We start from the raw sequence: 12,325 nt of genomic DNA, 5'->3' as shown, positions 1-12,325 counted from the left end.
TATCCTGCCAGATATTCAGGGTGCAGTCGACCGGTTTGTAAGGAAGTCTCCCGGTGTAAATAGTCTCGTTGCAGGCGACGCACGAACACAATGGCGTATTACAAGGGCGTCTTGTTACTCCCGTGACGGCTTAATAACATTTTTTCAAACCTCCCGGAACGAATCAAGCACCTGACGATAATTTATGGAAATGGATTCGGCACTGTTTGCAGGCGTGCAATAAATTACAGGATTAAACGACGGTTATCTCAAGAATTTCGCGATAACAGCTATTGTCATGTCGGATAGTTGCTGCGAGTTTCGGCCAAATGGAGCGCTGGGGATGAGCCAAAACGGCGTAATGACAGAGTTTACTTTTCAATTTTCGGAGAAGTTAACGGAACTGCACCGAAACTGAAATGAAAGCGCGCTGAAAGCACTAATCTTCAAAGACTTAATCAAGATGAATTCAGACGGGCTAATGGAATCTTGGACTTATCGCAATTCAAATGATTAAAAGTCAAATTTTTATTTCTTCAAGGTGCGATTAATTAGTGGGATGCCAGACAAGCCTATTTGGTACACAGGGTGTCACACCTTAGGAGATATTTTTCAAAGGATTTTTATGATTTTTTTTATGAAAGACGTAGGTTTTTTTTATTTTTTTCAATTACGGAAAAACTATTTGAAAAAGTGGAACTGTTTTAATCCTCAATCTGCAAAATGATCTGGGGAATTGATTGACATCGAGAAATTTGCCGAATTCCCAATAGTTTTTTAGTTATGAATTTTTTAAAATTTTACTTATTTTTGCTTTTATTTGCAATTTTCTCGAAAACTATCAGTCGGAGAACAAAGGTTTTTTTTGAAAAAGATAGATAATTAAAAGAGCTTTCCAAAGATAATACACTTTATGGGGTTATCTCTAATAGTTCCGGAGTTATTGCTCGATAAATGTTCCGGATACTTGAAATCGACCAAAATCGCGACAAAAATTTAAAAAATCAAACATCAAAAAATCGAACATAGGGACTTTTTTTGGACTTTTAACAACTTTAGGGGTTTGTAAAGGCATTTATAAGTACGAAAAAGTATGATAGAACGAGTTTTAAAAAAAAATAATTTTTTCATTTTCTTGAGTGTAAGTGTATTTATTACTCAGGAAATTTTAGCAAAAAAATCAAAATTTTAAATCTCGTGAAAAGTTCGTATAATACAGAAAATGAGCCACTGAATTCAATGGAACAAACTGCATTGCTCTACGACTTTTAGTTTTTGAGTTATGATTTTTTAAATAAATAATTTGGCGCATCCACCATTTTTCTTTATGTAAAAATAAGCTTTTAAATAAGTTTTCAAGTAAACTAGTGTTGTAAAAATGGCGACATAATACGCAAAATGAATCGAAGAATTTGCTGGAACCAACCGTTTTGCTCTATGACTTTTAGTTTTCGAGTTGTGATTTTTTTTGTTGAATAAAATTTTCCATTTTAGAAAATGTTTACCTTAATTTTTAGCAAAAAATTTTAGAATGTTAGATTTTGTAAAAAGTTGGTATAATACGGAAAATGAGCTGCTAAATTCAATGAAACAAACCGCATTGCTCTACGACTTTTAGTTTTTGAGTTATGAATTTTTTTGTTGAATAAAATTTTCCACTATAGATATTTTCTATCTTAATTTTCATAAAAAAACTTTAAAAGTTTACATTTAGTTAAAAGTTGGTTTAATACAGAAAATGAGCCGCTGAATTCACTGGAGCAAACCGTTTTGCTCTTCGACTTTTAGTTTTTGAGTTATGATTTTTTAAATAAATAATTTGGCGCATCCAACATTTTTCTTAATGTAAAAATAAGCTTTTAAATAAGTTCTCAAGTAAACTAGTGTTGTAAAAATAGCGTCATAATACGTAAAATGAACCGAAGAATTTGCTGGAACCAACCGTTGTGCTCTACGACTTTTAGTTTTCGAGTTTTGAATTTTTTTAATGAAAAAACAATTTTTTATTTAATTTTTAAATTACTTAGTTGTGGAGCTTAAAGCGGAAATTTTATATATTAGAACAAATTATTCCTTTGGCAACAATTTTAATAAAAAAACTGGAAACTGAAATGAAAGTGACGTGTTTTGTCCTCACTTTATTTAATTCACGTATGTGTCTTCAAATTATTGCCGATCATGAAGGCTTCATCAATTGTTGGAAAAGGTGACTGCTTTAATACTTTCAAAATTTGAATCAAGTTTTTAACAACAAAATCTAATTTTTTCTTTGAATCAGCCGAGCGATTCGGTTAATCTTTTGAGTGGCCATCTAATTTGAAATAAAAGAAACGTGTTTTAAAAATATATTTTTTATTTGCTTTTAAAATATGTGCATTGTACATTTCGTAACAATCCGTTGAAAAATAACACAGATATAAAGCTTGAAATTCTTAGATGAAACGCGCTGTATAATTTAGTGTCGACGTTTTGCTACATTTTTTTTATTTTTATTTTTTTCTTTGTTTGTTGCAGCATGGTTTTGGGACTGTTGATCCTCGCGTGCCTCTGGGGGCCCTTGTCGGCGCTGTGCCCGTCGCAGTGTAGCTGCTACCTGGACCCCAGGGGGCGCAATGCCGTCCTGTGCAAGGACGGCGGTATCGTCGGCCCTCTCGACCTCTTCAACATGAGCGCCGACACGGAAGTGCTGAAAATAACGGCGCCGGAAGACAACATGAATCAGCTCACCATGAGCCCCATCTTCTCCAACTACAAGAACTTGGAGGAGATTCACATCACGCGCTCCAACATTCCCCAATTGGGAATGCACTTTTTTCTCAAATTGAAGAAGCTGGACGTGCTGGACCTGTCCCAGAACAACATCACGCAGCCGCTCGATCACAACTTCAGGGGATTGATGAGGCTGAAGGAGCTGTACTTGGACGATAACAGGATCAGCTCGCTGCCGAGCGGCACGTTCCGCTTCTTGGAGGAGCTGAAGGTCTTGTCCATTCAGAGGAACAGGATTGCGGAGTTGACGCCGAGGATTTTTCTAGAGATTGGCAAGTTGAAGGTGCTGAAGCTGAGCGGGAATCACCTGCAGGAGCTGAATCCGGTTGTCTTCGAGGACGTGAGGGTAATTAAATTATTGTCAGTTTGTTAAGTAATGAATTTGTTGAAATAATATTTGTTGGGGATGTTCCAGGAGTTGAAATCTCTGGAATGCCGTTCTTGCGGTTTGGCGCAAATCGATAAGCAAGTGTACGAGTTGTTGCCGCATCTGACGCACTTAGATCTGGGTGATAACTTGCTGACTTCAATCACACCCGAGGAGTTTTCGCCGTTGACTAATCTGCGGCATTTGAAATTGGACGGGAACCGAATCACTGCCATAAAAAGCTCAGTATTTCCCAATCAACACGAGTTGAAAAGACTGACTCTCGCACGCAACCGCATCACGAAAATATCTCGCAACGCTTTCGCCAATTTACATAATCTCACCGAATTGGACTTGAGTCACAATAAGTTCGAGAATCCCGAAAACGGCCTGTTAGAACCTGTTGCTGCCACTTTGGAGGTTCTTTCACTCAATGGAAATCATTTAAGTGTTCCCACCTTGAAAAGCTTGCTAAATGACCTCCGAATAAAAGAACTACATTTAGCCGATTGCGGCCTCTTCGAGCTGGGGAAACTCGTTCCAGACACCGTTCAAGTACTAAGTCTCGGAAACAATTACATTTCCTCGTTAGCACCGGAAGCGCTCCCGGAAAGTCTCGCCGAACTCGACATAACCGGAAACAAATTCGTCGGTTTGGATAACGACCTGTTGGCCAGACTTGACCACTTGAAGCGCCTCGAGCTGGACGGCAACCCTTGGGCCTGCGACCTGTGCCACATCGTGCCGTTGCTGGAAAGGGCCAACCGGAGCTCCGCCGTCCGGAACCTCCAGTGCGCCCAGCCCTACTCCCTCAAAGGTACGCTTTCTGCGCTCCCTACGCTCAAATAATTTTTTTTGTCCCAGGCATGAAGCTCGGAGCCTTGCACTTCCACGAGCTGACCTGGTGCACCGTCCCGTCGACGGCCAGCGACGCCAACTTCTTCCTCCTCGGCGACGACGGCCGGCTGGGGCTGATCGCCGCTGGAACGTCGGTGGCGCTCCTCTTCTTCACAGTGGTGGGTGTGCTGGGGGTGCTGCTTTACTCGCGCCGGCACGCCGCCAAGTACTACACCCACGAGGACAAGCTGGCCATGGACGGAGACTCCATCTTCGAGAATCACAGTCCTCTCTTTGGCGACGAGCGCGAGCTCAGCTTCAAATTCCCCCTGGACGGTGAGCGAAAAGTGTCCGTGGCGACCATCGACGAGATAAAAAAAGAACATGCAATCAGTAACGGGACGTGAAAGACTGATAATTCCGTTCCGTAGTGTTTGTGACGAGAGTTTCCTCTTTTGTAAATATCATTTCGACGAGTGGTGCCCAGTGAATGAACGGCTGTCTTCCTTTTTTCGGAAACGTTTGAAACGAGCTGTGAATCGTGCTAAATTAATGGAGATGGAATATTTTTGAGAAACAACGAGTCTGTCAATTTTATACGGCCTATTTTGTGTAAAACACTGCTTTTTTGACATCGTCAAAATAATCATTCCTGGCTGCATTTTGTGTAAAGTCGCGTCAGTCCTGTGACTTGTTCCTGTCACTTTCCTCGATGCGTCGCTAATAAGTACTTAATTTAAGTTAACGTGTGATTTGTCTTAACAATGATATTTTGAGTAAGAAGCTTTTACAATTTATATAATTTTAGATGGTATATATTTATGAACCGCACTGTACAAAATGTGAGATTGTTAATTAAATTAAAATTAATGTTTCGTAAAGCTTGTTTTTCTTGCCCTCCTTATTACACGCTTGATGACTTTTTTACGTGCAATTAAGACGGAATGATGGAAGGGTCGAAATCTTATAAAACTTCCGAGTGCATAATTCAGGCAACGGTTACACTCCAGGACCCGTGATCCAAAAATGGTAATTCCGGGTTTGCTTTGAAAGCTCGTGACTTGTCTAAGGAGTCAGCTGTTAACTGTTAAACAATCCCTCGTCGGTTAAGCTCTAAGGATGTGTCAGTGTCACGGATCGCGCCCTTGATTTATTAATCGGCCGGCTTTTGATGTGCTTTGACAAAACGTGTAATTACAAAGATCAATTGTAATAAATTCGGAATGGCCGGGTTGTCTAATTGTAGGTAATATAGGAGGAATTTGTGTTGTAGGCGAAATCCGGCGCACAAAAGGGGCCCCGAGCGCAAATTTACGTGTTACATATTTATTAGTCTTAAAATAACGACTTTAAGGCATGAATGCGCCGTTAATGAAAATTGTGAATTAGTCAAGAAGGTGCGTTTTGTTCAATAAATAGAGCGATCAAATTAAACCGTAATTAGTTATAAATGTTAATAATGGCGCTATCGATCGGAAGCGCGCTTTAAAACTCCTGCATTAACTTTATATGCGCTTTAACGTAAACGTCGACGAATCTGGAACGATACCCGTATAAACTTTGCTCTAATCTTAAAAGAACGAAGCTTTCGAGCTTAAAGCTTCGATGTTTCAAGCTGTTTGATGTGAAATATTCTTGCCGAATTGCGCTTATCTTTATTCATCTCGTTGTGACATGCTTCCCGGATTCGCCGACCGGAAGTAACGGCGGTTTTACATATTTAAATGATTTATTGTCCGTTCTCTTAACGGCTGTTCCAAGTTTGACCCGACTTGCCACACGGTTTTTATCGCAACTATTAATTAGTCGGGACTTGCAGCCACATAATAAAGTAATCTAATTTTCGACGGCCAGAAGTTGCGAGCTAATTATCTACTTCAAGTTTAAAGGCTGCGGACATTGTAATTACCGAACAAAAAGGACCCAATCTTTGCTGCTCCAAGCCACAACAAGAACAGACCAAATGTAAAAAATTCACGGTGACTACGTTTTCGGCGTTACACCTGCGATTAATGAATATCTTGCGAATTTCGCAGTTACAGTAACGGCATGTCCTCAAGGAGTTCCTCCATCGCATAAATCATGGCGCAAAACCAGCCAATGCGGTATTCCAATCCAGCGACACTACTTGCCGCATCAATTAATTCCGTGTAAATGGCCTTCAGGGGGCTAGTTTTCTTGTAATAGCTTTAAACGTGTTTACTTCTTGGGCGTAAACAGCACGTTTAAAGGTGGTATAAGTGCGAGATTTACCCCGGGAGTGAATAATGGCAGTCACGTTCAGGTCTGGCTCCTTGTTTAAGAAGTGATCACCTAACACATTTTGCTAATGTACTCCCAAAGTTAATGACTCGCTTTCGGAGACTCGTGAATTATTTTTAACTTTGAAAATCTCCAGATCGCTCTTTCATGCTAATTCGAAAATAGCGCCCGATATTTCAGGGTGATTAAAGATAAGGATGCGATTTAGCGGATGTTTTCGCTCAATGCGGCCGTAAATTCGGAAAACGTTGCTTCAAATTCTATTACCGTTGCTATTGTGAGGTGGAATTGCCTCGAAAGTAGCTTTGTTTAGCAATTTCGGGCCGCAACATGCAAATTAAAAGTGTAAGATTTGGACGAGGCACAATTAATTTGTTTGCCGATTTTTCACGCCAATTAGCGCCGAAATTAATTGGCCCTAATTGTCGCCCTCGATCGGGCATTCCAATTAGACAGTCCGGTCTCGTCAAAGCCGTGCTTTCAGCCGAAATTAATTCAAACTCGTCTCAGATTTGTTCCATGACATTCAGGCACTGGTCTTATCTCGGCCATTGTTTCATCTTTTGATGTCACTGTTTATTAAATTAAATTCCGGACGTTCTTATTACAAACACCTGGGACCCGACTTTATTAACTTTTCTGCGGCGGCTTTTAATTTAGATCGGTTTACTCACCCTAATTGGGGCCAAAAATTAGACAACAAGGCGCAAATAATTCTGCGAATATTGAAACGGAATCGTAATTGGATGAGTTTTTTATCTCTCTCCCGGCCTGACTGACGAAATTACTTTTATCCCATCATGTAAATTTGAAGAGCGGTAGTTGGTGCTCTACTCACTTATTTTACAGTTCATAAAAGGGAAAACCGAACGTTTCCGCAACGAAAACAAATTTGCGAAATGGCGTACACTGGGGCGAGTTTCCAGACGGAAATCTGGGATCGAAGGGTGTCATCTAGTGCCCTTCAGAGATGGGAAAAAGCGCCACCTAATGATAGGGTTTATTACGATACGACACGGAAAAAATCGCGTATCACTTTTCATGCCATTTGAAATTATTAGCGAGCGGTTTGCGGAAACGTCGCCGTTTATTCAAGAGGGTGGACGAAGAAGCGCAGGGGCGATATTAAGTTTCAGTTAGTCTAATCCTTTCATTCATGCCGCTCTAATTAAAAGCGAATCGAATTACTGCAAGGTTCGACCGGGCGTCTTTTTCCGCGAGATAACAAGCAACAAACTTTGCGAAATAAAAGGTTTTATTTTTGCTGAAGCATTTTTCCGATTCGTTTTGTTTTTGCGTTTCGATGACTCGGCCGAAGCCTGATTGTAATTTTCCGCTAATCCGGCTCTGCCATTATGAAAAATTCCTGGGGAGCAGGTTAAATCTTAGATAAGTAGTCGTTTCATTAGTGGCTGTCTAAGTTTTAAGCTGGGGCACAAACAAGCCTCCGGGCCCGGAACAAACGTCAACTTGCGCCGCTATCCATTCATCATCGTGTTGCTTTCGAAGATCGAACGAGTTTTCGATGTTTCGTTTTCAAAAATTCACGCATTATTGAAGTGGACGTGATGGATCACTGCGTTATAGAAACTTGATTTGCTTAACTCGGGAGTTCAAAAACTGGAAAAATGCAATTTTCAGACTGTATTCAGTGTAATTAGATTTGGGCTCGCGATTAAAACTGAAAGCGGGCTGTGTTGCTCGCTAGTGAAGTGCTTGTAATCTTAAAAGAGACACAAAACAGGTGCATCTCCATAATCACACTGTATTCTATAATACTCGTTCAAATTTTAATTAATTTAATTTTTAGTCACGTCCAAACTGCATTAAACAAATTGGTTTCAGCACTGGGAGCGCAACAGCACTGTAAAAATGTTAATGTTGTTCAAAATATTTTATCTACCGAGTTTTAAATTAATATAAGGATGATTACATTTCTATGTGTGTGAAAGAGAATTCATAATAAAATGTGATTCGTCAACGCGATGCTTTTTATGACTTGAAAATAACAGTTCTCACTGTTTTTTGATGAGTTCTGTCTCATCAGAATTCAATTATGCATTTTTTCAGTATTGAATCAAGCGCCTGGTTTTACTCAATTTTGAAATCCGCGTGGATATTACGGGAAAATTCTAATGTGTGAATTCAAATTTTGCCCCAATAAGTTGCCACTTGCATCGGGTTTGAGACAAAAAAAAAACATATTTATTGGATAATTCAGAAAATAAGGAGAAATTTCGAAAAAGACAATTTTTATTGAGCTTTCAAAATCTTAAACAGTACCATTCCTCTTAAAAAAATACAAATTATGTCACAGTTTGAATGAAAACGGCATACTTCGGAAACTTTTTGCTTAAAAACGAGTAAACATTTGTAAAACTAACTGAAAACGCTTAGTCTGTCTCTTTAGACAATTTTTTGCATAAAAACAAAAAAGTTCTTGAGAAGTGTCTATACAAGCGGCGAACATTATCTGAAATGTATTTTATTATTATTATTATTTTTTTATTATTATTATTATTATTATTATTATTATTATTATTATTATTATTATTATTATTATTATTATTATTATTATTATTATTATTATTATTATTATTACTAAAAACCGATTATAACTTTCGTAAAGTGAATGATTTATGTACCAATTTAGAAAAAGTGGCTAATCTTAGACAATTTCATGCGTAAAATTCAGAAAATAACTTACTCTGACAGAAAGTATCAATTTATAGATGATTATTTGTTTACAAATTAGAAAACACTCATAGAACAGACAAAAAAAGCTTTATTCTAGCTCAGAAGAACGATTTAAGCCTTGGCTCAGAAGAAAATGATTCATTTTAGACAAAGTTTTGTTTATTAAGAAAAAAATGTTTTGAAAAAAAACTAACATTATCTGAAATGTGTTTTCCTTTATTATTATTACTATTATTATTATTATTATTATTATTATTATTATTATTATTATTATTATTATTATTATTATTATTATTATCACTATTATTATTATTATTATTTTACCATCTGCTGTTAATTTCATTCGTTAGTTGATTTTCTATAAAATTCAGTAATATTCTTAACTTTTTTTTATCAATTTATTTGAATAGTAAATGCAGTTCTAACACAGTTCCCTAAAAATGCAATCTAGTTCTGAAAATTTATTTAAACAACCCGAAAAAGTTCTTTGTAATGACACCAAACATGCAATAGATTTTTAAATGTTTGTTTTTTTCTAATATACTATTAATAAATTACCCCATATTTATTTAAAAAAACTTTTTTTTATAATATTACGTTGGCGTCGACTTTTTCAAAGAAATTTTTCTGAATTTTTGCACAATTTCCTATAATATGAAATGAAACAATTAAAAATGCTTACAATTTATTAACCAAATAATTAAGAACTTAAGAATAAAAAATATTACGAAAACTTATATGATCAATTGATTTAACAAAATGAAACTCGTTTTATTTAATAAATATCGGATCAAAACTAAAATATCCCAGGATTTCCGTCGGAAAAACTGCGCGTGTTTTATCCATCGGTCGAATTAAATCCGCGGCCGTTTGATAAAATTTCATCTGGTGAAAACCCCGCATGCCTTTTGTTTTTGTTGGCGTCAAAGAGTGGCTCAAATCTAATTTGAATGAGAATGAAATGTAATAACGTCAGGAGCGGTCATACGCAATGATTTAGATTGAATTCTGCGAGATGACACATCGCGTTATGCCGGACAAGAGGGATTTAGGGAGTAATTCCAACAAACCCTTTCGTGTGACGTCTATTTGAGGACATTGCATTACCATATGTTTGCGCTAATCCCACGTTAAAATGGGCGTTTTTCCCGTCACTCATGGGGTGTCACAGAAATAGGTGCAGCAGTAATTCACTCTCTGCCACTTTTTCCCTGTTCACGTATCGAATCCGATTTAGTCGTCGGCACGTGACGCCATTATTGGCTTAATTTAATCGCGACAAACGCGCATCTACTCCCCGTAAACTCATTAAAACTGGCCCCGAACAATGAGCAAGAAAAACTCTCGTCGTTAATCAAGCCCGAGTTGCGGCAATGTCTTAAGTTTATTGGAAATCGGATCCGTTTCGCTGCAGGTGATATATCACCGGATCTTTTTTGAATGATGACTGTTTTGAATACCTCCGTATAATATATTTTAATCAAGCTGTGTGATTTAGAGCGTGTCGCTTATGCGACTCCGGGACGTAAGTCACCGGAGTTTCTTCCAGAAGACGTCCTGCATTCATAATGAAATCCCGGCTTTGAAGTGCTCAATTATAAATAAAGCAATATGCACTTCATTACTACAACCTTCGAATTTACGATAATGAACTCGCGACGACGAAAGAAAACTCTTTTCGCACCAAAATGGCTTCATGCGACTACACCGGATTTTTCCGAGGTTCACACGTTTTTAAGCGAAACACATCAATCATCGAGAAAGCTCATTCTTAGCGCCAATAACGACACAATTTGCCTGAAATGGCCTCATTTAACGCAAAGTCGGGGACAAAATTGTAGAAAAATTTCAGTCATTGGACAGTTAAGCAAAAATCTCAACTGAAAAAATCGTTATCATCTTCAGAATAAGGATATAATTGCGTGATTCTAAACTCTAAAGACTGAAATGTGTAGAAAATGAAAAATTTTTCCTCAGCATTTATATACTTATCAAAAACAATAATTTATCCACAGTTTTTGAACCTAACTGTAATAGAAAACTTGTGATTTTCTTAGAACAGCGAAATTTCAGATGGTTTGGCCGACATTTACAAAATAATCAAACAACAGTTTTTTGCTCAGTTATGAACGCCTTATGATTGGTCTGTTTTACAGTTGGGAGTGCGATATCCCTTCCATATCCAATGACAAACGCTTCAATCGTCTTCTAATTTTTTGCGCACCAGATAGACAAGTAGGAGGTGATTTTTATATTTTTATTGGTCAATTGCTCTTTCCTGGGACAACTGAGACACCAGTGAGCCGGTTATAGGGCTGGTCTTTGTCACAGAACGAACTTTCACCTTTTAGATGCGAATAAATTGGAAATAATTTGGTTTTTTTTTGAGTAAAATACCATTTTTTGTATTTATTACGCGAAAAAAGCTGTGTTTAAAAGTTCGTTCAACGCTCACTGTCCAATAACTTTGCACTTTACTTCATTAGCAAGCATTTCTGTAATATGCACAGTATTGAGGATATGAAATGGTTTCTCGCTTCGCACTTTTGTAATAAGATTTTAGGGGCATTTCTGCGGTTATGCTCATGTCGGTGCAGATGTGTGAATAAAAGATCAGCCCTCGTGCAAGTTTATGCTTGGTGTGGCGTTGTTATAAATATTCATCAGCCGGTTGGACATTTACCGTTCGAATTGTTCTTTTTACTGGTGATTCGGGTGAGTTTACCTGTAATATAGGTACCCTTAGCGTCATCTCAAGTCTGCTCGTCGCCAAACTGGTCCATCGGGGAGTCTACGTGCTCTGAATGCTCCACTTTCCACGCTCTATCGGCTAAAATGCATAAGTTGTCCGCTTGGGCAATTAAAATTCGTCGTTTCTTTCCCCGGCCGTTTGTTTGCTCCCGACTCACTATATGATAATTTTTCTTTTATTAGCTCCCATTCGGGTGCAATATCCGCGCTGACAGGGTGCGTGCGGAGCCTTAAAGGAAGTAAGAGTCCTTCGGTGGAAACTCTGCATACACAGCAGCCACGCACCGAACTGTTCTAAAGTATCCTGAGGGGGTTTCTTAACAGCTGGATTTCTCCGGGAATGTTTGTTATATCTCTTTTATTCCGAGGATATTGTTTCGGATAATGCTCCAGAAAAGAATATTTCTGGGATTTGCATATGTTGAGCGGTCCGCGAGGAGCTTCCAGGACTGGGGACCGTAATGGCCGTAATAATAACAATAATTTCATAAACTTGCCAGTGACGCTTTTTTACAACGCAGACCTGAATTTTATACTTAATTTCGCTTTAAATACGAAAGCACGGACAATGAAGCTTGCCTATTTACTAAATGCAGGAACGGAACTGGGCTTTTTTGGATTAAGCTGTGACACAGGAAATGCACAACTCAGCTCTTAAGCGTA

The 12,325-nt window shown here is 38.2% G+C and overlaps 1 protein-coding gene across 2 annotated transcripts in view; it reads left to right on the top strand.

The window, feature by feature from the left end:
• The window catches only part of LOC100142493 (leucine-rich repeat-containing protein 15), a 32,109-nt gene extending 27,276 nt beyond the window's left edge, over positions 1-4,833 (top strand). For both annotated transcript variants that reach the window (XM_008196023.3, XM_064356816.1), the window contains 3 exons: positions 2,494-3,094; positions 3,164-3,932; positions 3,980-4,833. In XM_008196023.3, coding sequence (XP_008194245.1) covers positions 2,495-3,094; positions 3,164-3,932; positions 3,980-4,359 — 1,749 coding nt within the window. In that variant the 5' untranslated portion in view covers position 2,494 and the 3' untranslated portion in view covers positions 4,360-4,833. The remainder of the gene's footprint in view (positions 1-2,493; positions 3,095-3,163; positions 3,933-3,979) is intronic.
• Positions 4,834-12,325: the final 7,492 nt, after the last annotated feature.

Source organism: Tribolium castaneum, chromosome 5 (genome assembly GCF_031307605.1).
Source record: "Tribolium castaneum strain GA2 chromosome 5, icTriCast1.1, whole genome shotgun sequence".
Taxonomy (NCBI): domain Eukaryota; kingdom Metazoa; phylum Arthropoda; class Insecta; order Coleoptera; family Tenebrionidae; genus Tribolium; species Tribolium castaneum.
Note: the sequence above shows the minus strand (reverse complement) of the source record. Positions and strands in the feature narration are given on the sequence as shown.